This window comes from Nerophis lumbriciformis, linkage group LG03, assembly GCF_033978685.3.
Source record: "Nerophis lumbriciformis linkage group LG03, RoL_Nlum_v2.1, whole genome shotgun sequence".
Classification (NCBI taxonomy): domain Eukaryota; kingdom Metazoa; phylum Chordata; class Actinopteri; order Syngnathiformes; family Syngnathidae; genus Nerophis; species Nerophis lumbriciformis.
The window spans coordinates 67,056,888-67,083,763 of record NC_084550.2 but is presented as its reverse complement, the minus strand read 5'-3'; the positions used below and the strand labels follow the sequence as shown (position 1 = coordinate 67,083,763).

The following is a 26,876-nucleotide window of genomic DNA, read 5'->3' as shown; positions in this document are numbered from 1 at the left end:
GGAGATAAAAGTCACTGTGAATGTCCATTTTCTCGACTCTCATTTTCAAGAGGATATAGTATCCGAGGTGGTTTCAAATACAAATCCGTGATCCACAATAGAAAAAGGAGAGAGTGTGGAATCCAATGAGCCCTTGTACCTAAGTTACGGTCAGAGCGAAAAAAGATACGTCCACTCTAATACTTCACTCTCAAGTTCCTTATCCACAAATCTTTCATCCTTGCCCAAATTAATGGGGTAATCGTCGCTTTCTCGGTGCCAATCGCTCTCGCTGCTGGTGTAAACAATGGGGAAATGTGAGGAGACTTTCAACTTGTGACGTCACGCTACTTCCGGTACAGGCAAGGCTTTTTTTTTTATCAGCGACCAAAAGTTGCGAACTTTATCGTCGTTGTTCTATACCAGGGGTCGGCAACCTTTACCAGTCAAAGAGCCATTTTGACCAGTTTCACAAATTATAGAAAACAATGGGAGCCGTAAAAATGTGTGGAATTTTTAAATGAAATAACACTGCATACGAAGTTTTTTTTTTTTGCTTTGTGCTATGTGTGACCAGGGGTCTCAGACACGCTGCCCACACCTTTATGTAGAATTTGAAAGCTGGTGCGGCACGCGGGTTTTTATTTAATGGCGCTTGTCAGCGTCATGCGTGCCGTGTTGGTACAGCACATAACACCCACTGCAGTCAGCATGCCTGATCAGCCACACGTTGTATGGGGCTTCCGCTTTGCTCACATAGGTGACAGCAAGGCATACTTGCTCAACAACCACACAGTTCACACTGACGGTGGCGTTATAAAAAGAAAAAACTTTAACACTCTTACTAATAATGCACCACACTGTGAACCCACACCAAACAAGAATGACAAACACATTTCGGGAGAACATCTGCACCGTAACACAACATAAACACAACAGGACAAATACCCAGAATCCCATGCAGCCCGAATTCTTCCGGGATACATTGAATTGGGCGAACTCTGGCTATATTCTTAAGATGATAAAAAACAATTTTTGTTATATTTTTTTATATGTGGTACAAAACTAAGGTTAGAGTTGAAAACGACACCCAGATTTTTTACTTGTAGTGATGGAGTTAAAGACAATGATAGTAGTTTTGATATGTTTCTCTCTCAGAGCCGATGACTAAGACTTCAGTCTCGTCCTGGTTAAGATGTAAAAGGTTATCTGCCATCCAGGACTTAATATCTGAAATGCAATTAAAAAGAGTAGCATGATCATAATTGTCATGCGTTCAAGGACCTTTGATGAGAGGCTTAACTCACAGTAGATGCACTAATGATAATAACAATAATAATAATAATAGCACTGCAAAAAAAGATAAAAAAGACTACATTTTTTGGATAAAAAATTCTAAAAACTAGTGAAATGAACTAGCTGCATGTACAGATCATTTTACTTGATAAGACTACCTAAATTAAGACTTGTATATCTAGAAATAAGCAGGACTTTAAAGGTAGAAATATGTGTGGGGGAGCAGGGTTGGGGTGGGGGCGGGGTTTGGTGGTAGCAGGGGTGTATAATGTAGCCCGGAAGAGTCAGGGCTGCATGGGATTCTGGGTGTTTGTTCTGTTGTGTTTATGTTGTGTTAAGGTGCATATATTCTCCCGAAATGTGTTTGTCATTCTTGTTTGGTTTTGGTTCAAAGTGTGGCGCATTATTAGTAAGAGTGTTAAAGTTGTTTTATATGGCCACCGTCAGTGTAACCTGTGTGGCTGTTGACCAAGTATGCCTTGCTGTCACATACGTGCGCGAGCCAAAGATGTATATTGTTTAACAAGTGTTGGGCTGGCACTCTGTTAATGCAGATTGTGGAGGGCGCTAAATGTTGTACCATCGTGGCACGCCCTTATTATAGCCGTAAGTAGTGATGGGTTGATGAGGCGTCATGAAGCGTTTCGACACATTGCAAAACTGTATTGATACTGTGTCGATACTGTGTCACTAAATACTGACATCTGCTGGACATTAAAAATCCCTACAGGCAACTTATGGACTGACTCAACTGACACTGATTTTATGCCCTAGTACAGGGGTCACCAACCTTTTTGAAACCAAGAACTACTTCTTGGGTACTGATTAATGCGAAGGGCTACCAGTTTGATACACACTTAAATAAATAAATATATTGTCATTTGTAAGTTACACGTAAGTGTGATTTAAACAAGAATAGCTAAATAAATAAATTTATATATATATATATATATATATATATATATATATATATATATATATATATATATATATATATATATATATATATAAAAATGGGTATTTGGGTATGTCATTCCGTCGTACATTTTTTTTTCCTTTTACGGAAGGTTTTTTGTAGAGAATAAATTATGAAAAAAACACTTAATCAAACGGTTTAAAAAAGGAGAAAACACGAAAAAAATAAAAATAAAATTTTGAAACATAGTTTATCTTCAATTTCGACTCTTTAAAATTCAAAATTCAACCGACAAAAAGAAGACAAAAACTAGCTAATTTGAATCTTTTTGAAAAAAATAAAAAAAGAATTTATGGAACATCATTAGTAATTTTTCCTGATTAAGATACATTTTAGAATTTTGATGACATGTTTTCATGAGTTCAGCAAGTAAGCTGCTGAGCCGCATCAGAGTGATCAAAGAGCCGCATGCGGCTCCGGAGCCGCGGGTTGCCGACCCCTGTTCTATACTAAATCCTTTCAGCAAAAATATGGCAATATCGCGAAATGATCAAGTATGACACATAGAATGGATCTGCTATCCCCGTTTAAATAAAAAAAAAGTAATTTCAGTAGGCCTTTAACCTGGGTTCGATGGAACCCTAGGGGTTCGGTGAGTCAGCCTCGGGTTCGGCGGTGAGGTCAAGACACACCCGACTCATCGTGTAAATAAAAACTTCTACCTCTCGGCGTATTACGGATACACCCAAACAATGTTCCCTCTGATTTTCCAAATGCAAAAACTCCTTGAGCATTCAGTGGAGCACATGTGAGCGACGAGACGTGTCTGGAATCGGAGACATTTCTGTACCCATGGAACTAAAGCAAACAATTGCCACGCACTTAGATGAGCTTGCAAAGTCTCTCGACGGATGTTTCCCTACAAGAGAGTCATATCCGGCATGGGTGAGACAGCCGTACACGTTTGCTGTTTTTATTTTTCAGTGTCCGGCCCTCAGCGGAAAATGTTTGGACGCCCCTGCTTATAAGCATAATATTGATGTCACAGTGTATTTGGCCACATATATATAAAAATATATATATATATATATTTATATATGCCTTATTTTTTAAATTTTTGTAATGGCTGGTAGCCCTAAGAGTTAAAAAAAAATTATATATATTGTATTGAGTTTGAAAATTAAAAAAATATCTAAATATCTATATATTGTATTGATCTTGAAAATGAAAAATATCAAAATGGCCCCTTTATGCTTTTATTTTCCAGTGTGCGGCCCTCAGCGGAAAACGTTTGGACGCCCCTGCTTATAAGCATAATATTGATTTCACGGTGCATTTGGCCACATATATACAAATATATATATATATATATATATATATATATATATATATATATATATATATATATATATATATATATATATTTATATATGCCTTATTTTTTCTATGTGTTTAATGGCTGGGAGCCCTAAGAGTTAAAAAAAAAAAGTATATATATTGTATTGATTTTGAAAATGAAAAATATAAAAATGGCTCCTTTATGCTTTTATTTTTCAGTGTCCGACCCTCACCGGAAAACGTTTGGACGCCCCTGCTTATGCGCATAATAACGATTTCACGGTGCATGAAATATGATGATGATGTGGCCACATATATATAAAATATATATATATGTATATATGCCTTTTTTTTTTTTAAATTAATGGTTGGGAGCCCTAAGAGTTAAAAAAAAAATAAAGTATATATATTGTATTGAATTTGAAAATTAAAAATATCAAAATGGCCCCTTTATGCTTTTATTTTCCAGTGTCCGGCCTTCACCGGAAAATGTTTGGACGCCCCTGCTTATGCGCATAATAACGATTTCACGGTGCATGAAATATGATGATGATGTGGCCACATATATATAAAAATATATATATATATGTATATATGCCTTTTTTTTTTTAATTAATGGTTGGGAGCCCTAAGAGTTAAAAAAAAAAAAAAGTATATATATTGTTTTGAATTTTAAAATTAAAAATATCAAAATGGCCCCTTTATGCTTTTATTTTCCAGTGTCCGGCCCTCAGCGGAAAACGTTTGGACGCCCCTGCTTATCAGCATAATATGATGAGGATTTGGCCACACATAGGACAAAAAAAAAACACAACTACTGATAAACAATAATGACTGGTGTGCGCGCAGGAAAAGAAAGGTGTTCCCCGGGGGAGGGACGCACAAAGGAGGCAACCGGGAGTGAGGCTGCACTCACTGCGGGGATGTTTACTCCGCTCCGCGCCGACGTCAGAGAGCACACCAGCCATCCCAGCATGCACCGCGAGGCCGCGGAGCGAGCCAGCAGCTGCTAGTGAGTCGCCAGAGCGCCGAGCAGGCAGCAACCCTGCGGTCCACGCTCACGCTCACGCAGAACACGCGTTCTTTCAGTGGGGGGAACTCACTTGTCTACCTTGACTGGCCGGCAGGAGAGGGGGGCAAAAAAAAAAAGCGACATGCCGTGCGGACGCCTGGCGAGTCACTTTTGAGTCACTATTGTCTTTCGGTTTCCATTTTGGAGGATTCCTCCCTCCATCCAGGCGATGACAACGGTCCCGGCAACCCCGCAGCAGATGAGGGACCGGCTGCTGCAGGCCATCGACAGTCAGAGCAATGTGAGTCGGGGCTACTAGGGAAAAAAAAAAAAAGTCACCACGGAGCTAACGTTAGCCTGTTTACATGCAAGTCCACTGTGCACCCAATCAACTCTTCACCCTTCATTTGTTTGAAGTCTTTATGACTCGCGGTTGTCGTCGGCGCCGACAATGGCGAATGTCTCCCCCCAAAAAAGGAGGAGAGACGCCGGTCACTGGAGTTGACAGCTTGGGGGGCTAATTGAGCAAGCTTGGATGCAGTTAGCCTGTTAGCATGTAGCGTGCTAGCTAGCAAGGAAGTAGCATGTCACCTCAGAATAACACGCTTATTTGATTTAAAAACCGGCACACGCCATCTATATCCATCAAGCAGGCCAAAGTTGAGGCTCCTGGCCGTTTATACGGTTCTAGTTCCACATTAAAGAAGTGTAGCGAACTCCAGCCAGGCTTCCGTCTCAACTTGGTAGCGTTAGCATCGCGAGCTAACGTTCACGCAGGTAAGTGTCCACAAACACTCGCTCCGTGGCGTGTGCCACGAATGACGGTTGAGTTTGTACAACCCGCCGTTTGTCTTTTTGTGTGCCAAGTTTTGAAGAGTTGTCACATTGCCGTGTACTTTTTTTTTTCTTTTCCCAACGACCCCTCTCTTGACTGGGAATCTAAGGTCTGGTAGCTTGTTGCTAACCTGCCCCGTTACTCTCACGTTGTCGTGAGTTTGCTCACCACATCTTTTTTTTTTGTAGCGTCACAGAAAACGTGTATACCTGAGCTTAATATGAAACGAATGACTGTTACATTCACTTCATAACTTATGACAGATTCACATCTATAAGTGCAAGTTAAAACTCTACTATGCAAAGACATTTATCAACAACACCCAGAAACGCCGCCGGCTTCGCTGGGTCCGAGCCCATCTAAGATGGACTGATGCAAAGTGGAAAAGTGTTCTGTGGTCTGACGAGTCCACATTTCAAATTGTTTTTGGAAACTGGACGTCGTTATTTTTTGCAAATATTAGCTCATTTGGAATTTGAGTCCTGCAACATGTTTCAAAAAGGCTGGCACAAGTGGCAAAAAAGACTTGAGAAAGTTGAGGAATGCTCATCAAACACTTATTTGCAACGTCCTACAGGTGAACAGGCTAATTGGGAACAGGTGGGTGCCATGATTGGGTATAAAAGCAGCTTCCATGAAATGCTCAGTCATTCACAAACAAGGATGGGGCGAGGGTCAGTACTTTGTCAACAAATGCGTGAGCAAATTGTCCAACAGTTTAAGAACAACATTTCTCAACGAGCTCTTGCAAGGAATTTAGGGATCCATAATATCATCAAAAGGTTCAGAGAATCTGGAGAAATCACTGCACATAAGCGATGATATTACGAACCTTCGATCCCTCAAGCGGTTCCTGCATCAAAAAGCGACATCAGTGTGTTAAGGATATCACCACATGGGCTCAGGAACACTTCAGAAAACCACTGTCAGTAACTACAGTTGGTCGCTACATCTGTAAGTACAAGTTTAAACTCTTACTATGCAAAGCGAAAGCCATTTATCAACAACACCCAGAAACGCCGCCAGCTTCACTGGGTCCGAGCTCATCTAAGATGGACTGATACAAAGTGGACACGTGTTCTGTGGTCTGACGAGTCCACATTTCAAATTGGTTTTGGAAACTGTGGACGTCGTGTCCTCCGGACCAAAAGAGGAAAAGAACCATCCGGATCGTTATAGGCGCAAAGTTTAAAAGCCAGCATCTGTGATGGTATGGGGGTGTATTAGTGCCCAAGGCATGGGTAACTTACACATCTGTGAAGGCACCATTAATGCTGAAAGCTACATACAGGTTTTAGAGCTACATATGTTGCCATCCAAGCAATGTATTTTTCATGGACGCCCCTGCTTATTTCAGCAAGACAATGCCAAGCCATGGGGCTTCATAGTAAAAGAGTGCGGGTACTAGACTGGCCTGCCTGTAGTCCAGACCTGTCTCCCATTGAAAATGTGTGGCGCATTATGAAGCCTAAAATACCACAACGGAGACCCCCGGACTGTTGAACAACTTAAGCTGTACATCAAGCAAGAATGGGAAAGAATTCCACCTGAAAAGCTCCAAAAATGTGTCTTCAGTTCCCAAACGTTTACTGAGTGTTGTTAAAAGGAAAGGCCATGTAACACAGTGGTAAAAATGCCCCTGTGCCAACTTTTTTGCAATGTGTTGCTGCCATTAAATTCTAAGTTAATGATTATTTGCCAAAAAATTTTTTACTGTAGACTTTTTGAACGGGGGACTTAATGCACTTTGTTTCCATTGCAGATATGCAATATGGTGGTTGTACTTGAGGTGATTACCTGTCTGGAGAAGTATCCTATCACCAAAGAAGCACTTGAGGTGAGATTGACTCCACTTTGTGTACTTTAAAACAAATCTGGAATTTTACTCCTTTCCATTGTTCAGCCCTGAAAGCACCTTCCCAACAGAAAACTGGGTACTAGGGATGGGGATGTAACGGTATTGTAGATACTGCAGGATTGCGGTTTCAAAACCCTCACAATAATGATGCGTTCCCTTTTGTAGTGTGAAGTAGGGCTGGGCGATATACTGTATGGAATATACTCGATATATCGCGGGTTTGTTTCTGTGCGATATAGAAAATGACTACCGTATAAGTCGCACCGTCCGAAAATGCATAATAAAGAAGGAAAAAAACATATAAGTCGCACTGGAGTATAAGTCGCATTTTTTTGGGAAATTTATTTGATAAAAGCCAACACCAAGAATATACATTTGAAAGGCAATTTCAAATAAATAAAGAATAGTGAACAACAGGCTGAATAAGTGGACGTTATATGAGGCATAAATAACCAACTGGTATGTTAACGTAACATATTATGGTAAGAGTCATGCAAATAACTACCGTATTTTCCGCACCATAAGGCGCCCTGGGTTATAAGCCGCGCCTTCAATGAACGGCATATTTCAAAACTTTGTCCACCTATAAGCCGCCCCCCGTGTTGTAAGCCGCATCTAACTGCGCTAAAGGAATGTCAAAAAAACAGTCAAATAGGTCAGTCAAACTTTAATAATATATTAAAACCAGCGTGATGTGGGCGCGCATGGAATCGTATATCAACATGGACGGAGCTGCGTGAAAAAAGCCACCCGGCCTCTTCGCGTAAACTTAAACTTACCTTAACCACTCGCTCATCTTTTCTTCATCCATCCCTTCGAGTTAGCTTTTATGATGACGCCGGCTGGAAAGGTCTCTTTTGGCAAGGTCTTCCTTTTGAATATCACCATGGGTGGAAGTTTCTGGCCATTAGCATGGCAAGCTAGAACCACAGTGAAGGATGACTTCTCATTCCCTGTGGTGCGAATATTCACCGTACGTGCTCCCGTTGTATCCACAGTGCGGTTCACAGGAATATCAAAAGTCAGTGGAACCTCGTCCATGTTGATAATGTTCTCTGGCCGGATCTTTTTTTCAGCTATCTTGTTTTTACAATATGCACGGAAAGTAGCCAGCTTTTCTTGAAAGTCTTTAGGCAGTTGCTGTGAAATAGTAGTAGTCCGTGTGCGGATGGAGAGATTGCGTCTTTTCATGAACCGGATCCCTGTCGCTTAGTAGGAGCCATTTTGTGGTCTTTACAGATGTAAACACACAAAGGAAATGAAACGTACGGTAATATCCGCGCGCTTCTTCTTCTTCTACGCGGGCGGGTGGTTGCTTACAGTAGAAGAAGAAGCGCTTCCTGTTCTATGGGGGCGGGTGCTTACCACTTCCTCTTCTACGGGGAAAAAAGATGGCGGCTGTTTACCGTAGTTGCGAGACCGAAACTTTATGAAAATGAATCTTAATATTAATCCATATATAAAGCGCACCGGGTTATAAGGCGCACTGTCAGCTTTTGAGAAAATTTGTGGTTTTTAGGTGCGCCTTATAGTGCGGAAAATACGGTAAGTCGCACTGGAGTATAAGTCGCATTTTTGGGGGAAATTTATTTGATAAAAGCCAACACCAAGAATAGACATTTGAAAGGCAATTTCAAATAAATAAAGAATAGTGAACAACAGGCTGAATAAGTGGAAGTTATATGAGGCATAAATAACCAACTGGTATGTTAACGTAACATATTATGGTAAGAGTCATTCAAATAACTATAACGTGGCGCAGTGGAAGAATGGCCGTGCGCGACCCGAGGGTCCCTGGTTCAATCCCCACCTAGTACCAACCTCGTCATGTCCGTTGTGTCCTGAGCAAGACACTTCACCCTTGCTCCTGATGGGTGCTGGTTAGCGCCTTGCATGGCAGCTCCCTCCATCAGTGTGTGAATGTGTGTGTGAATGGGTAAATGTGGAAGTAGTGTCAAGGCGCTTTGAGTACCTTGAAGGTAGAAAAGCGCTATACAAGTACAACCCATTTATCATTATATAGAACATGCTATACGTTTACCAAACAATCTGTCACTCCTAATCGCTAAATCCCATGAAATCTTATACGTCTAGTCTCTTACGTGAATGAGCTAAATAATATTATTTGATATTTTACGCTAATGTGTTAATAATTTCACACATAAGTCGCTCCTGAGTATAAGTCGCACCAAACTATGAAAAAAAACTGACTTATAGTCAGAAAAATACGGTATATCATGATATTCGAATATACGTTGTTACGCATTGCTTTTAGGTGCGGGCATTACACTACAGGTTTTTTTTTACTCTTTCTTGTCTCTCCTTCTCACAGAGACATAAAACAAGCGCACCTTCTTACATACGTCACATACTGTCACGTCATACGCCCTCACGGAGCAGAGAGGTAGCGGCATGGGTAACATTAGCTGTGATGCTAGCGGAGTGGTAATACGAGAGAAAGAAGGTGCGAATCTGGTAACAAATGAAGGAAGAATAATTCCAAAGAAAAACAGCACGGGGTCCATCGTCTGGCGGTGGTTTGGCTTCAAGCGGGAAAATGTCGAACAGACAACCGTAATACGTCAAGTATGCGGCAAAAGCGTTGTTACAAAAAGTAGCACCTACTGCTAATTTGTAGCATCGTTTGAAAAGTCACCCGCTAGAGAATGAAGACTGCTTGAAACTCCGCATGTCAACATCTCCTTTCGGTGCCACACCAACAAAATGCCCAAGCAACCATTTCCACATCAACACTGTATTAAAAAAATAGTCAACAGGAGATAACGTCCGCAGGAACCTACCACATAGTGAAGGACATACACTATTTGATTTCCTACTATACAGCTCATTTTTATTTGACACTTATTGAAATATCTTGTGTGACATCATGCACAAAAGTGCACTTTATTTGTTTTAAACTATTGTAGTTGCGTTCTGTACAAAAAGTGCACTTTAATTTAGTGTTGTTTTGATAAGTCATCTTAGTGACATCATGCACAAAAGTGCACTAATAGCTTGTTTTAAAATGTCTCTGACAATCTTGCACTTTCTGTTTTGGAAATGACATGAATGTTTGCCACTGTTAATAACTGTTTAATAAATACACTTTTGCTAAATTGACTTTCCCTCTCTGCATGAAAGTTTAAAAGTAGCATATATTAATGCAGTATGAAGAAGAATGTTTTAATGTAGACACATAGAATCATCATACTGCTGTGATTATATGCATCAAGTGTTCATTCAAGGCTAAGGCAAAATATGGAGATATATATGGTGTATCGTGACATGGCTTAAAAAGATTGAGATATTAAGAAAAGGCCATATCACCCTGTCCTAGTGGGAAGTCACAACTTGCGACTTTCTAGTCGGAATTTCAACTGGATTCGCCCCTCGAGGTTGGATTTCCGACTCGTAAAGTCGAGGCATTTTCACCAACCCCCCGAGTTGGCTTCAAAGATGGCTGCTCTTAATGTAAACAATGATATATGCTTCTATAATATCCGTTAATTGCACCTCTTATCATTTTTTATCGCACAAAATCAGCCATTTACGATTTATTGTTAGATGTTTATATGGTAACGTTACCGTAGTGTAAACTATGTTTATTTCAAGTGGTATGTATATGTTTCACATTGCTAGCAACAGTGTCTATTTCCTATTCATCCACTGTCTTTGAAGGTTGCAGAAAGTTAAATTTTTCCCATTCAGACAAGGCAAGGGCCAAAAATAGCCCTTGTGGATGTGGCCTTCTTGGTTTTTGACCTCGTAACTGGAACGCACGCAACTCTGCTGTGACGTCAACTTCCAAGACAAATTGAACGCGCCATAATGCCGCGACGTGTGACGGTATCAAACGGAAACTTGGTGAGTGTAGTTTTTATCTCGCGTTTTTGCGTTGGCTCAGTTCGGGTCCGGCAAGGTGGGGGTGTGTAAAAGGGAGAAGTGTGTTCACATTAGATGTGTGGAATAGTTTTTTTCTGACATTTAATCAAAACATGAACAAAAAATACTTTATACAGATGGACCTGAGATGTAAGCATTGAATAAAAAAAACAACATATATTTATATATTTTTACATTTTTTAATGACTGGGGGCCCTAAGAGTTTAAAAAATTATATACATTGTTGATTTTGAAAATGAAAAATATCAAAATGGCCACTTTATGCTTTTATTTTTCAGTGTGCGGCCCTCAGCGGAAAACGTTTGGACGCCCCTGCTTATAGGCATAATAACGATTTCACGGTGCATGAAATATGATGAGGATTTGGCCACATATATATAAAATAAAATATTTATATATGCCTTATTTTTTCAAAATGTTTAATGGCTGGGAGCCTTAAGAGTTAAAAAAAAATAATTAAAAAAATAGTATTGATTTTGAAAATGACAAATATCAAAATGGCCCCTTTTATGCTTTTATTTTTCAGTGTCAGGCCCTCGGCGGAAAACGTTTGGACGCCCCTGCTTATGAGCATAAAAACAATTTCACGGTGCATGAAATATGATGAGGATTTGGCCACATATATATAATATTTTTATCTCGCATTTTTGCATTGGCTCGGTCGGGGTCCAGCAAGGTGGGGGTGTGGAACACTGTACAAGGGAGAAGTGTTAGATGTGTGGAATAGTTTTTTTCTGACATTTAATCAAAACATGAACAAAAAATACTTTATACAGATGGACCTGAGATGAAAGCGTTGAATAAAAAAAACAACATTTTTTTTGGCGACTTGTCCAGGGTGTACCCCGCCTTTCGCCCGATTGTAGCTGAGATAGACTCCAGCGACCCCGAAGGGACTAAGCGGTAGAAAATGGATGGATGGATATTTATATATTTTTTTATTTTTTAATGACTCGGGGCCCTAAGAGTTAAAAAAAATTATATACATTGTGTTGATTTTGAAAATGAAAAATATCAAAATGGCCCCTTTATGCTTTTATTTTTCAGTGTGCGGCCCTCAGCGGAAAACGTTTGGACGCCCCTGCTTATAAGTATAATAACAATTTCACGGTGCATGAAATATGATGAGGATTTGGCCACATATATATAAAATTAAATATTTATATATGCCTTATTTTTTCAAAATTTTTAATGGCTGGGAGCCCTAACAGTTAAAAAAAATTAAAAAAATAGCATTGATTTTGAAAATGACAAATATCAAAATGGCCCCTTTTATGCTTTTATTTTTCAGTGTCAGGCCCTCGGCGGAAAACGTTTGGACACCCCTGTTTATGAGCATAATAACGATTTCATGGTGCATGAAATATGAGGATTTGGCCACATAAATATAATATTTTTATCTCGCATTTTTGCGTTGGCTCGGTCCGGGTCCGGCAAGGTGGTTGTGTGGAACACTGTAAAAGGGAGAAGTGTGTTCAATAGTGTGTGGAATAGCTTTTTTCTGACATTTAATCAGAACATGAACAAAACATACTTTATACAGATGGACCTGAGATGTAAGCGTTGAATTAAAAAAAAACATATTTATATATTTTTACATTTTTTAATGACTGGGGGCCCTAAGAGTTTAAAAAATTATATACATTGTGTTGATTTTGAAAATGAAAAATATCAAAATGGCCCCTTTATGCTTTTATTTTTCAGTGCGCGGCCCTCAGCGGAAAATGTTTGGACGCCCCTGCTTATAAGCATAATAACGATTTCACGGTGCATGAAATATGATGAGGATTTGGCCACATATATATATAAAATAAAATATATAAATATTTATATGTCTTATTTTTTCAAAATTTTTAATGGCTGGGAGCCCAAAGAGTTAAAAAAATAAAAATAAATAAATAGTATTGATTTTGAAAATGACAAATATCAAAATGGCCCCTTTTGTGCTTTTATTTTTCAGTGTCAGGACCTCAGCGGAAAACGTTTGGACGCCCCTGTTTATGAGCATAATAACGATTTCACGGTGCATGAAATATGATGAGGATTTGGCCACAAATATATAATATTTTTATCTCGCATTTTTGCGTTGGCTCGGTCCAGGTCCGGCAAGGTGGGGGTGTGGAACACTGTAAAAGGGAGAAGTGTGTTCACATTAGATGTGTGGAAAAGTTTTTTTCTGACATTTAATCAAAATCAGTCTATATCTTTTTGAGTTGTTTTAACAAACAAACCTTGGTCGAAAACATAACCTTCTTGGCGGAGGTAATAGTCTGCGCACTGCAAAGCAAAGCGTGCTGTCTTCGTCTCGTGCGTTTCCAAGCTGACACCAAGCCAAGGCGCACCGCGGGAAATACGACTGATATGAGCAGCTACTTGATAAGCCATCACCCTGGATTAAAAGTACAATTGTCAGTTAACTTTTCTGACAATCAGCATTTTTCAAAAACATAAAAATGTGCACTGCTTCTTAGGAAATAAAACTTAAAAGACGCTAAACCGAACATTGTTTTACATTACTGGTCGTTGCATTGTCACTTTAAAAACACTCAACTGTAAGGTTTTGGTGGATGTTCCAGAACTATTCTTTGTGCTTAAAAAATAAGTGTCAGTGTAGTAATAAATATGATGAGAACATTTGAGCATTATGGTTGTGTTCAAGTACAGTAAGTGTGATTATCCTAAACATTCCTGCCTCTTTATTTTACACACTATGGTATTTTTACCACAGCTTTTTTTTGGGACGATACCACAACAATATCGTAATGTGGCCTTAATACCGTGACAATAGCGTACCGCGAGATCTTGATATTATTACATCCCTACTAGGGTTGTACAGTATACCGGTACAAGTATAGTACTGCGATACTAATGAATCATATTCAGTACTATACCGCCTCTAAAAAGTACCGGTCCCCCAGCCCCCCGTCGTCGTCACGTTGTGTCTTTGCTGGTTTTACGAGCATGTTCGGCAACGCACAATCACGGAGTACTTACAAGCAGACACAGTATGTAGACAGAAAAGGGAGAATGGACACATTTTGGCTTAAAAAGTAAAGATAAACGTGAAGCTATAACACTAAAACACCCTCAGGAAAAGGGGCTTTAAGACATGGCTAGCTAGCTAGCGGCTAAAGTCCATCCGCAGTCTGCAGTGTTGTAGCTTTTTCTATAACACTAATCCTCGCCTCCATGGCGACCAAAAAAGTAAGTTTCTTACAATTATCATTATCACTGCAGGACGAGGAATAGCTAAACATGATTCACTACAAACTGTAGCTCACCGGCGTCACAATGTAAACAAACGCCATGGGTGGATCTACACCTGGCATCCACTGTAATGATACCGAGTACAGGAGCGTATCTACATATTTTTTAGCATCACAAAATATTTTTTCTAGAGATGTCCGATATCGGCCGATAAATGCGTTAAAATGTCATATCAGACATTATCGGTATCGTTTTTTTTAATTATCTGTATCGTTTTTTTTGTTTTTGTTTTTTTATTTTTTATTTTTTATTAAATCAACATAAAAAAAACACAAGATACACTTACAATTAGTGCACCAACCCCAAAAAAACTCCCTCCACCATTTACACTCATTCACACAAAAGGGTTGTTTCTTTCTGTTATTACCGGTAATATTTTGGTTCCTACATTATATATCAATATATATCAATACAGTCTGCAAGGGATACAGTCCGTAAGCACACATGATTGTGCGTGCTGCTGGTCCACTAATAGTACTAACCTTTAACAGTTCATTTTAGTAATTTTCATTAATTACTTGTTTCAATGTAACTGTTTTTATATTTGTTTTACTTTCTTTTTTATTCAAAAAAATGTTTTTAATTTATTTCTTATTTTATTTTATTAATTTTTTTTTAAAGTACCTTATCTTCACCATACCTGGTTGTCCAAATTAGGTATAATAATGTGTTAATTCCACGACTGTATATATCGGTTGATATCCGTATCGGTTGATATCGGTATCGGTAATTAAAGAGTTGGACAATATCGGAATATCGGATATCGGCAAAAAGCCATTATCGGACATCCCTAATTTTTTTATTTAAAAAAAAATGTATATTATGCTTATAAACTCAGGAAATACGTCCCTGGACACATGAGGACTTTGAATATGACCAATGTATGATCCTGTAACTACCTGGTATCGGATTGATACCCAAATTTGTGGTATCATCCAAAACTGATGTAAAGTATCCAAACAACAAAAGAATAAGTGATTATTACATTTTAACAGAAGCGTAGATAGAACATGTTAAGATAGAAAGTAAGCAGATATTAACAGTAAATGAACATGTAGATTAAAAATTCATTTTTTACCACTTGTCCTTAATAATGTAGACAAAATAATAGAATGATAAATGACACAATATGTTACTGCAGACTAATTAGGAGCCTTTGTTTGTTTACTTACAACTAAAAGACAAGTTGTCCAGTATGTTCACAAATGTATTTATGACAAACTTGCAACAAGAAACATATGTATAATGTACCTTAAGATTTTTTGATAAAATAAAGCCAATAATGCAATTTTTTTGTGGTCCCCTTTATTTAGAAAAGTAGCGAAAAGTATCGAAACACATTTTGGTACCGGTACCAAAATATTGGTATAAGGACTAACAACACTAATCCCTACTTGGTACTCTTGCTGGTTTGCATATGACGTCAGTGCAATGCACGTGGAGGGCAAACAAGCTTGAGCCTAGGCGATAAATCAAGTGGAAGACACGTTACTAAGTGAAGAGTCCCAGCTGAAAGTGTGGTTCCATGCGTTCAAACCGAGAATTAGGTAAGAACCTTTAAAAAAAAATCCTGCTAGAAGTAGTTCATAAATGCTAGAAGTAGTTCATAAAGGGAACAAAGTCAGGACAATGACAAAAGCGCGTCGAGAGAAATGGCTGTCAAAACATGTCGCTTTCATCTTGTGGAGTACAGTCGGACCACGCTCGTGTCTGCAGCGATCACCTTCTGAAAGGTTTGTTCAATCATTGGATTTGTTTGAGAAACTTTCTGTGCTGCAATCGGGTTTATTATTATTATTATTCTTCCGCCGCCTCTTTGAGCACTAATTTGACCCACTTAATAACATGCTTCAAAACTCACCATATTTGACCCACACATCAGGACCTGCGAAAATTGCCTTTTAATAAAAAAAAAAAACCCAAAACTCAAAATTGCGCTCTAGCGCCCCCTAGGAAAAAAACCAACTAAACTGCCTGTAACTCCCACTAGGAAGGTCGGAGAGACATGAAACAAAAACCTCTATGTAGGTCTGACTTAGACCTAGTAGATTTCATAATTGTACATTTTAGGGCAAAAATCAACAGGAAGTTGGCAATTCCCCCTTCAAGTTATTTTTGATGTTTCCTAGAGACGTCTTCTCATATTCAAGTATATGTGGAATAAGAAAGGTAAATAAAGGAACTGGCTATTGCAGTTTATTTTTAAGTTCATACAGACTCTGCGTGTTCAGACTCCGTTCCACTCGACAAGATTGACTGTTCCCTTCTTTTGATGTTGTTTTAACAACTTTATGATGGACAATCTTAGATTCTCTGTAGTAACATTTTCCAAAATCCCCATTTGAACAATTTACACAGGTGAGAACCTGGCATGTATTCGCTCTGCTTGCACTTGACTTCTTGCCGAGACTACGCTGTTTGCCCACCAAGTTCTTAAGGCAGAGACCACAGCAACCGGACGAGGCGTTATATGCAAGCGATCTATCAGAATGATCCATTAGGTTAAAAGTCGTGGCACTAGTATTAAGTACATTGCTGTACATACATGCTGTTTAATGCAATCGCCATTCCGATACCGAAAGCATGGGAGAATATGTAGAGACTTGGATTGTGTGCTGTCGTCTAAATTAAATAAGGCTATTTAATGTTTAATAAATAAAGGGTGTGCTTTAAGCGTAGACACTGCCGTACTATTGGTAATGCAGGGTTTACCCTAAACCAGGGGTCGGCAACCCGCGGCTCTAGCGGCTCTTTAGCGCCGCCCTCGTGGCTCCCTGGAGCTTTTTCAAAGATGTATGAAAAATGGAAAAAGATGAGGGGGAAAAAAAATTTTTTTTGTTTTAATATGGTTTCTGTAGGAGGACAAACATGACACAAACCTCCCTAATTGTTATAAATCCCACTGTTTATATTAAACATGCTTCACTGATTCGAGTATTTGGCGAGCGCTGTTTTGTCCTACTAATTTTGGCGGTCCTTGAACTCACCCTAGTTTGTTTACATCAGGGGTCGGCAACCCAAAATGTTGAAAGAGCCATATTGGACCAAAAATACAAAAACAAATCTGTCTGGAGCCGCAAAAAAATTAAAAGCCATATTACATACAGATAGTGTGTCATGAGATATAAATTGAATTAAGAGGACTTAAAGGAAACTAAATGAGCTCAAATATACCTACAAATGAGGCATAATGATGCAATATGTACATATAGCTAGCCTAAATAGCATGTTAGCATCGATTAGCTTACAGTCATGCAGTGACCAAATATGTCTGATTAGCACTCCCCACAAGTCAATAACATCAACAAAACTCACCTTTGTGCATTCATGCACAACGTTAAAAGTTTGGTGGACAAAATGAGACAGAAAAAGAAGTGGCATAAAACACGTCCTAGAAAGTCGGAGAAAGTTATACATGTAAACAAACTACGGTGAGTTCAAGGACCGCCAAAATTAGTAGGACAAAACAGCGCTCGCCAAATACCCGAATCAGTGAAGCATGTTTAATATAAACAGTGTGCTTTGTAACAATTAGGGAGGTTTGTGTCATGTTTGTCCTCCTACAGAAACCATATTAAAACAAAAAATATATTTTTCCCCTCATCTTTTTCCATTTTTCATACATCTTTGAAAAAGCTCCAGGGAGCCACTAGGGCGGCGCTAAAGAGCCGCATGCGGCTCTAGAGCCGCCGGTTGCCGACCCCTGGTTTACATGTATAACTTTCTCCGACTTTCTAGGACGTGTTTTATGCCACTTCTTTTTCTGTCTCATTTTGTCCACCAAACTTTTAACGTTGTGCATGAATGCACAAAGGTGAGTTTTGTTGATGTTATTGACTTGTGTGGAGTGCTAATCAGACATATTTGGTCACTGCATGACTGCAAGCTAATTGATGCTAACATGCTATTTAGGCTAGCTATATGTACATATTGCATCATTATGCCTCGTTTGTAGCTATATTTGAGCTCATTTAGTTTCCTTTAAGTCCTCTTAATTCAATTTATATCTCATGACACACTATCTGCATGTAATATGGCTTTTAATTTTTTTGCGGCTCCAGACAGATTTGTATTTGTATTTTTGGTCCAATATGGCTCTTTCAACATTTTGGGTTGCCGACCCCTGCCCTAAACTGACAAAATACCTGTGGTGGTGGGGGGCGTGGTCACAATGACGTCATCGAGTAATTTGCATAATTTACTATATGTTTCTTTTAAAAGGCTAAACAATGTTATACATTTAAAAGAAATCTGTTATTAATAATTAGTCTTAACATTTTATTCAATTGTTTTGCAATTTCAATTTTTTTGCTTTTTGTACAATGTACTTTTATTGAGAACCTTTTCAAGTGTTTACAGACTTAATTTTTTTTTTTTTTGTATTAAAAACAATTAGCAACCAATCTATCATCTTCTCCCGGTGTTATTATAGAACGTATTCGTCTTTAGAGACTCTACTATTGCAATAACACATCACCAGTAGCGTAAAACTAACCTGTCTCACGAGTGTCTAAACCCAGCTCACGTTCCCTTTAAGCTGCAGCAAGCATGACGTCGGACTTTCTCTTTTTAAAAGCCGCCACTGTCCTCTTAATATTTGCACATTTTGGAGATCGCAGTCTACGGGTATATCTGGTTACGTCCACATCACAGACATGCTGACAAGGCTCCAGACAATGGTGTGTACATCCGGGTTCGGTAGCACTGTTTTTGGTAATCAAAGTCTTTTTTCGGTGGTGGTGTTTTCGGTACATCACTTGTCAATAGTGCACAAATAATAGGTTATATATATATATATATATATATATATATATATCAGCTGGCAGTAATGTTTAATATACGTGTGGTTTGGATTTAATGTCAGTTTTTCCCGTGTCTGCAAACACACCGGCCCTGTCTGAAAGGTGATTGGCGCAGAATGAGGAAGTGTTGTTGGCGGGGAAGCACGGACTCACGGAGACGGGATGTAAAACCTGTTGGAATTGTCCCATTTGTAATCATAAGATTGGTAATAAAAGTTAAAAATAGCGTCGGATGCTGTGTAATTTCTTCGGGGTGCTACAATATGTTATATTACTTTAGTTTGTCCATCCATCCATTTTCTACACCTTATCCCTTTCGGGGTCGTGGGCGGGGCTGGAGCCTATCTCAGCTACAATCGGACGGAAGACAGGGTACACCCTGGACAAGTCGCCACCTCATCGCAGGGCCAACACAAATAGACAGACAACATTCACACTCACATTCACACCTAGGGCCAATTTAGTGTTGCCATTCAACCTATCACCAGGTGCATGTCTTTAATTAGTTTTAAAGTAAAAAAGATATATATTTTCAAGGTGTGGCGGTAACAGAAACCCTGTAGTGGCTACCCTGTCTCCTCTTGAATAAAATATGTCAAAAAGTAAAAGCAGGATAATTGTTCTCAAATTATTTTTTGTTTCTTATACCAACTGGTGACTTCAAAGCACCGCATTTTTTTGTAGTTCCATAAAGGGGACCTATTACGCAAAACCAACCGTTCTTACCGGATAATACCTGCTATTGTGTATTTAGGAACCCCCTAAGTTTCGAAAACCTTGGAGGTATTGCGGAGATATTTATAAAACAACCTTGGCTTCCTTCATACGTCCTCCAAAACGAGCCGTTTGGAATTTTCCCTATTGTGTGACGTTGTCTGACCTGTGACGTCTGCGGACATATCTATATGTGGTAGAGGCACGTAAATATATGAGCGCCCAGAAAAGATGGCCAGAAAGTTTCTTGAAAACGGTCTGTAAAACATCTATACAAACATTTTGACATAAAAACACAATTACATGTTGTGTAGACCACAAGTACATGTTATACATGTAGAAAAAAAGTCATAATATGACCCCTTTTAAAGGGGAACTGCCTTTTAAAGGAATTTTGCCTATCATTCACCATAATTATGAAAGACATGACTAAATATTAAATACATTCAATCAAAGGTCCACTAACAATGGAGCCTACGGAAGCCGTTCAGTTCTGCCTATAGAGCCCCTAAAAATATACAAACACCTCCATTAGGGTTTTATATACATCATGTAAGTATATACAGTCAAGAAAATAAGTATTTGAACACCCTGCTATTTTGCAAGTTCTCCCACTTAGAAATCATGGAGGGGTCTGAAATTTTCATGGTAGGTGCATGTCCCCTATATGAGAGATAACCTAAAAAGAAAAATCCGGAAATCACAATCTATGATTTTTTAAAGAATTTATTTGTGTGGTAAAGCTGAAAATAAGTATTTGAACACCAACATTAATATTTGGTAGAGTAGCCTTTGTTTGCAATTACAGAGGTCAAACGTTTCCTGTAGTTCTTCACCAGGTTTGCACAGACTGCAAGAGGGATTTTGGCCCACTCCTCCACACAGATCTTCTCTAGATCAGTCAGGTTTCTGGGCTGTCACTGAGTAACACAGACTTTCAGCTCCCTCCAAAGATTTTCAATTGGATTTAGGTCTGGAGACTGGCTAGGCCACTCCAGAACCTTGATATGGTTCTTACGAAGCCACTTCTTGGTTTTCCTGGCTGTGTGCTTTGGGTCATTGTCATGTTGGAAGATCCAGCCACGACTCATCTTCAATGATCTGACTGAGGGAAGGAGGTTTTTGGCCAAATTCTCACAATACATGGCTGCAGTCATCCTCTCCTTAATACAGTACAGTCGTCCTGTCCCATGAGCAGAAAAACACCCCCAAAGCATGATGCTACCACCCCCATGCTTCACAGTAGGGATGGTGTTCTTGGGATGGTACGCATAATTCTTCTTCCTCCAAACACGCATAGTGGAATTATGACCAAAAAGGTCAATTTTGGTCTCATCTGTCCACAAAACTTTCTCCCATGACTCCTCTGGATCATCCAAATGGTCATTGGCAAACTTAAGACGGGCCTTAACGTGCTGGTTTAAGCAGGGGAACCTTCCGTGCCATGCATGATTTCAAAGCATGACGTCTTAGTGTATTACCAACAGTGACCATGGAAACAGTGGTCCCAGCTCTTTTCAGGTCATTGACCAAGTCCTGCCGTGTAGTCCTGGGCTGATTCCTCACCTTTCTTAGCATCATTGAGATCCCACGAGGTGATATCTTGCATGGGGCTCCACTCCGATTGAGATTGACCGTCATGTTTAGCTTCTTCCATTTTCTAATGATTGCTCCAACAGTGGACCTTTTTTCACCAAGTTGCTTGGCAATTTCTCCGTAGCCCTTTCCATCCTTGTGGAGTTGTACAATTTTGTCTCTGGTGTCTTTGGACAGCTCTTTGGTCTTAGCCATGCTGAATGTTTGGGTCTTACTGATTGTATGGGGTGGACAGGTGTCTTTATGCAGGTAACGACCTCACACAGGTGCATCTGATTTAGGATTATACAGTGGAGTGGAGGAGGACTTTTAAAGGCGGACTAACAGGTCTTTGAGGGTCAGAATTCTAGCTGATAGACAGGTGTTCAAATACTTATTTTCAGCTGTATCACACGAATAAATTGTTAAAAAATCATAGATTGTGATTTCTGAATTTTTCTTTTTAGGTTATCTCTCATACAGTGGACATGCACCTACCGTGAAAATTTCAGACCCCTCCATGATTTCGAAGTGGGAGAACTTGCAAAATAGCAGGGTGTTCAAATACCTATTTTCTTGACTGTATGTAATGTAGTAACATTTATAATAACATGTAATATTTACTTAACGCGGTGCATTCATTTAAAAAACGCATCACGTTTGCCTTTTTTTCTTAATGACAAATTACTACTCACTGCGGACTTCATGAGAGCCAACAAACACTTACTGTACAAGGTCTGCTGTCAAGATGCCGACTGCTGGGATTTTCATATATTCCCGTTTAGATTAAAAATCTCTCATTGATTGATTGATTGAAACTTTTATTAGTAGATTGCACAGTACAGTACATATTCCGTACAATTGACCACTAAATGGTAACACCCGAATACGTTTTTCAACTTGTTTAAGTCCATGTTAATCAATTAATGGTACAAATATATACTATCAGCATAATACAGTCATCACACAACCCTCATAACCCTCGCGAAGAAACGGGGTAGAGATGGCGGGGGGAACCTAGCGTCTTTTCGTCTCATTCTGGCCAATTTCGGGTCCTAAATGGCTGTCATAGCATCCCAACTTGTTGAATTTTATATCTTCAGCCATCTACTGTCCAGGTGAGATGCATGGTTTATGAGCTACAATAAACTTCCAAGGAGCAGGAAAGCGAGGAAGCAGCAGACCACTCGATAATGCATACTTGCCAACCCTCCCGGATTTTCCGGGAGACTCCCGAAACTCAGCGCCTCTCCCGAAAACCTCCCGGGACAAATTTTCTCCCGAAAATCTCCCGAAATACAGGCGGAGCTGGAAGCCACGACCCCTCCAGCTCCATGCGGACCTGAGTGACGTGTCAACAGCCTGTATTCACATCCGCTTTCCCACAATATAAACAGCGTGCCTGCCCAAACACGTTATAACTGTAGAATGATGGAGGGCGAGTTCTTGGTTTCTTATGTGGATTTATTGTTAGGCAGTTTCATTAACGTCCTCCCAGAGCGGCAACAACACACAACAACAGCAGTCATGTTTTATTCTACCGTAAAGCAGTTCGTCTGCCGTAAACAGCAATGTTGTTGTAATATATTGAGTTGGAGGCAATAACCAGGCGAGGTGATGAAGTACGTCTCTTTACTGTAGACTTCAGAACAGACTCACACACTTGACGTCAGGTGCGCAACACCACGTAAATCGTTGGCCAACCAAAAAGTAGCCCCAGTGCGCTATAGCAAACATTCACCAGGAAATGGCAACAGACAAACATAGATCACTCTATTACATTCCTCCCCTTTTAGAAATGTAGAAGTTGCTCAAAATAAATAAACAACCCAACCAAAAAAATGCAGCAGCTCAATTGAAAAACTGTACTTAAGCCACGTTCTTTTTTTTTTTTTTTTAGTAATGAACTCTTAACCCTCATTTGTAAACAATAACATGCTTATTATACAAACCGTATTTGTACACCTTTAACACAGATTTTTATACTGTCTTCAGAGATTCCGTTTTGTACTCGAAACCTTTCTGGGTACCTGCGAAAGGGTGTTCAGCATGGTTGGAAAAATAGTGACAGAGAATAGAACAAGGATGGACAATTCAACCCTTAACTCAACAATGAGTAGATGAGTGTTATGTGTGTGTATATGTGTAAATAAATGAACACTGAAATTCAAGTATTTCTTTTATTTATTTATATATTATATATTATATATGTATATATATATATATATATATATATATATATATATATATCTAGAATTAACTGAAAGTCAAGTATTTCTTATATATATATATATGAAATGCTTGACTTGGTGAATTCTAGCTGTAAATATACTCCTCCCCTCTTAGCCACGCCCCCACCTCCCGAAATCGGAGGTCTCAAGGTTGGCAAGTATGCGATAATGTAAACATAGACACACAGGGAATGATCACGGCGTTGCTATAAATAGTTGGTCTGCGTTAGCGTTTATAATAACTATCACTAATACTTGTTAATATTCAAGTCACCAAATGTAAATGGAGTATTGTTGGCGCTTTTTGGATGGTTATTTATTGGATTTTATGGGCGGAATGGAGAACCTCCAGTTGTATTAACGTGTATTATTTAGAATTAATTTTCTTTTTGAATATAACCGTCATGTCTTTCATAATGATTGTGAACGATAGGCAAAATTCTAAAAGAAAAAGTGCAGTTCCCTTTTAAAGCCAAGTAGAGCTGAGCTGTATTGTGGAAAAGTGTCTTGTTGTCGGTTGATGTCTTCCTAACACTCACACGTTTGCACCAGGAAACCCGACTTGGAAAGCTGATCAACGATGTACGAAAGAAGACCAAGGACGAAGACCTGGCCAAGCGCGCCAAGAAGCTCTTGCGAAACTGGCAAAAGCTGATCGAACCCGGGCCTGCGGTGTCTGCGAGTGCTCCCGGCTCCACCAATGGCAGCTCTCATCCCTGCAGAACGGACGCCTCGCCACCCGACATCTCGTTACCAGCGAAGGGGGTCCCCGAAGTGAAAGTCAGGAATGATGTTCACAACACTTATTCGCCGAAGGCTGAAAAATCAAGCAGCCGCAAGCGCCGAGCGGAGCACAGAGACAGTGGGGTGCACTTACCGGAGAAAATTTCCAAGCTGTCTTCGTATGACAATTCTGTTTCACCGCCCCCCACGAACGGGATCGCGGGCAGCCCTGACACACTGCTCGAGCAGGACCTGGTTCCCTCCCCGGACCGATCCCGGCTCGAGCACCTTGACAATGATAAAATCAACAGAATTCCGGTAAATGCTGTCAAGCCTCGGCCCAGCTCCCCGGGAGTGGCCAAACTACCTAGCACTTCATCTTTAATCAAGGTTGCTGTCATGCAGCAGAAGGCAAGGATGGATGATAGTGGTGGAGGGGGGCATTACCAAGCCAGAAGCCCCCGTGGTCTTTCTACCAGTCCAAGGAGCACAAAAGATGCCACGACCAAGCGCTCTGCGGCGTATGCACAAAAGTTAACATCTGTCCCCAGCCCTTCGCCCAGGGATCCCTTGCCTTTGTCCCAGCCCGTGTCCTCCCCAGCCCACTCTTCTTATAGGTCTTCAACGCACTGGGCCACCTCGCCAGAAGTCCCTTCTCATTGCTCCTCACAAGACTTATCCATGTCACTGGAATCCCCCTCAGTCTCCCACTCACCCTCGCGCCCCCAACACAACTCAGAACTACACCGGCCAAAGTCCGAAGGAGCTGTGACTGTCCCCGACGGCACGGACGGCTTGCTGACTTCAGCCTCGGAGTATAAAAGGAAGAAGTACCGCTCTAGGGACTATTCTGTCAATTTAGATGGACAGAAAGTAGAAGACACAACTAAGCCAGTGCGGTTAAAAGAACGTAGGCTAACGTTTGACCCGGTAACGGGTCAGATCAAACCCATAGTCCATAAAGAACCTTCTCAAACCGAGGAACCCCCCACTCCCGAGCCCGCCGTTGAGTCCAGGCAGAGAACTGAAAGCACTGTACCACAGGCCCCAGCCCCAGGCCCGGGCCCCAACCCTTTCCACCAAACAAACTGGAAAGAGCTGTCCAGAAACGAAATCATCCAGTCCTACTTGAACCTTCAGAGCAACGTGCTTACGTCGTCCGGTGTCCAGGCCCCGAGCGCACACTTTTTCATGTCCGAGTACCTGAAGCGGGACGACCAGGGCGTAAAAGAGCCCAGGAAAATGCACGTTTTGCAGGCGGACAGCCCGGCGGGAGATTTAGCGGGCGTGACTCGGGACGTAAGCGCGGAGGACCTGGACAGGGTACAAAGCCAGCATTGGCCTGGGGTCAATGGGTGTTTGGACACCAAGGGCACCTGGTATGACTGGACAGAGTGCATATCGTTGGACCCTCATGGGGACGAAAGCAAACTGAACATCCTGCCGTACGTTTGCCTAGACTAAGGGGTCCTTTTTCCACTCCTGACGAGATCATTTGTGATTTTGTTTGTCCACTGTGAGTTGGGCAGAAGCCAGGCCTGCTAAACTCTCCTGCCCCTCCCGTGCCTCCTCTTCTTTCTGTGATTGAGAGATTTTGGTATAAAAAAAAGATGACAAATTAAAAATAATATTTGTGTTTGTGATATCAAGGGCTGCTTTCCTTTTTTTTTTTTTTTTTTCCAAGCTGAAAGCCACATGGAAGGATCAGGCCCAAGTTGCAGAAGGCTGCTACTCGCTCAGAAGACAAAGGAAGGAGGGCAGAATTATCCCCGCCCGCAGAAAAACATGGCACCATATTTCCGCCCGACCGGGAAAATACTGCCCTCCAGGTTTTTTTTGTACCTTTTTGGTTTCTACAATGTAGGGTGACAATGAGGGTGGGCTGTCTGGTCCTGTGCCAGGCCGGCACGTTTGAAGATGAACACGTCTCCGGTGTGAGGAGCATAACTGGCGGTTATGAGAAGCTTTATGTGAATTATAAAACTAAATTATACTTTCTTTCTTTTTTGTCATGTACACGGCTATTTATTTGGACCAGTACACCTGCTGTACTTCCATCACCTGGCGCTCAGAAACATCTGCGTTTCCTGTGTTGCGTCAGTGTTGTCCGTCTGATCTTCAAGCTCATGATTGTTCTTTTGTTTGGCGTCTCTAGATAGGCCGCTTCATGCCGTCTCAACATTCCAGTCCTTCTGCCTTATTGCCCTCGCTCACCGAAAAAACTGGATTAACGTTTAAATTCCGAGGGTTTATTCAACATCGGAAGAACTTTTGCTCGCGTTAATGGTTCCAAAACTTTGAAACACATACATAACTCGGTACCTTTTATTTTGTTATGCTAAAATAGTTCCATGTATATCATATGAATAAATTCCGAGGGTTTATTCAACATCGGAAGACCTTTTGTTAGTGTTAATGGTTCCAAAA

General features: G+C 40.3%; 1 protein-coding gene across 2 annotated transcripts; it reads left to right on the top strand.

Annotated features, from left to right (window-relative positions):
* Nucleotides 1-4,440: 4,440 nt before the first annotated feature.
* On the top strand, nucleotides 4,441-26,456 carry crsp7 (cofactor required for Sp1 transcriptional activation, subunit 7). 2 transcript variants are annotated; one of them, XM_061941542.1, is made up of 3 exons: nucleotides 4,441-4,842; nucleotides 7,139-7,213; nucleotides 24,279-26,456. In XM_061941542.1, the coding sequence occupies exons 1-3, from the start codon at nucleotides 4,771-4,773 to the stop codon at nucleotides 25,911-25,913; spliced, it is 1,782 nt and encodes a 593-aa protein (XP_061797526.1). In that variant the 5' UTR covers nucleotides 4,441-4,770; the 3' UTR covers nucleotides 25,914-26,456. The 2 variants fall into 2 exon arrangements, with proteins under 2 accessions (XP_061797526.1, XP_061797534.1); XM_061941550.1 differs by lacking the exon at nucleotides 4,441-4,842 and adding an exon at nucleotides 5,000-5,318.
* The last annotated feature ends 420 nt before the right edge of the window (nucleotides 26,457-26,876 follow it).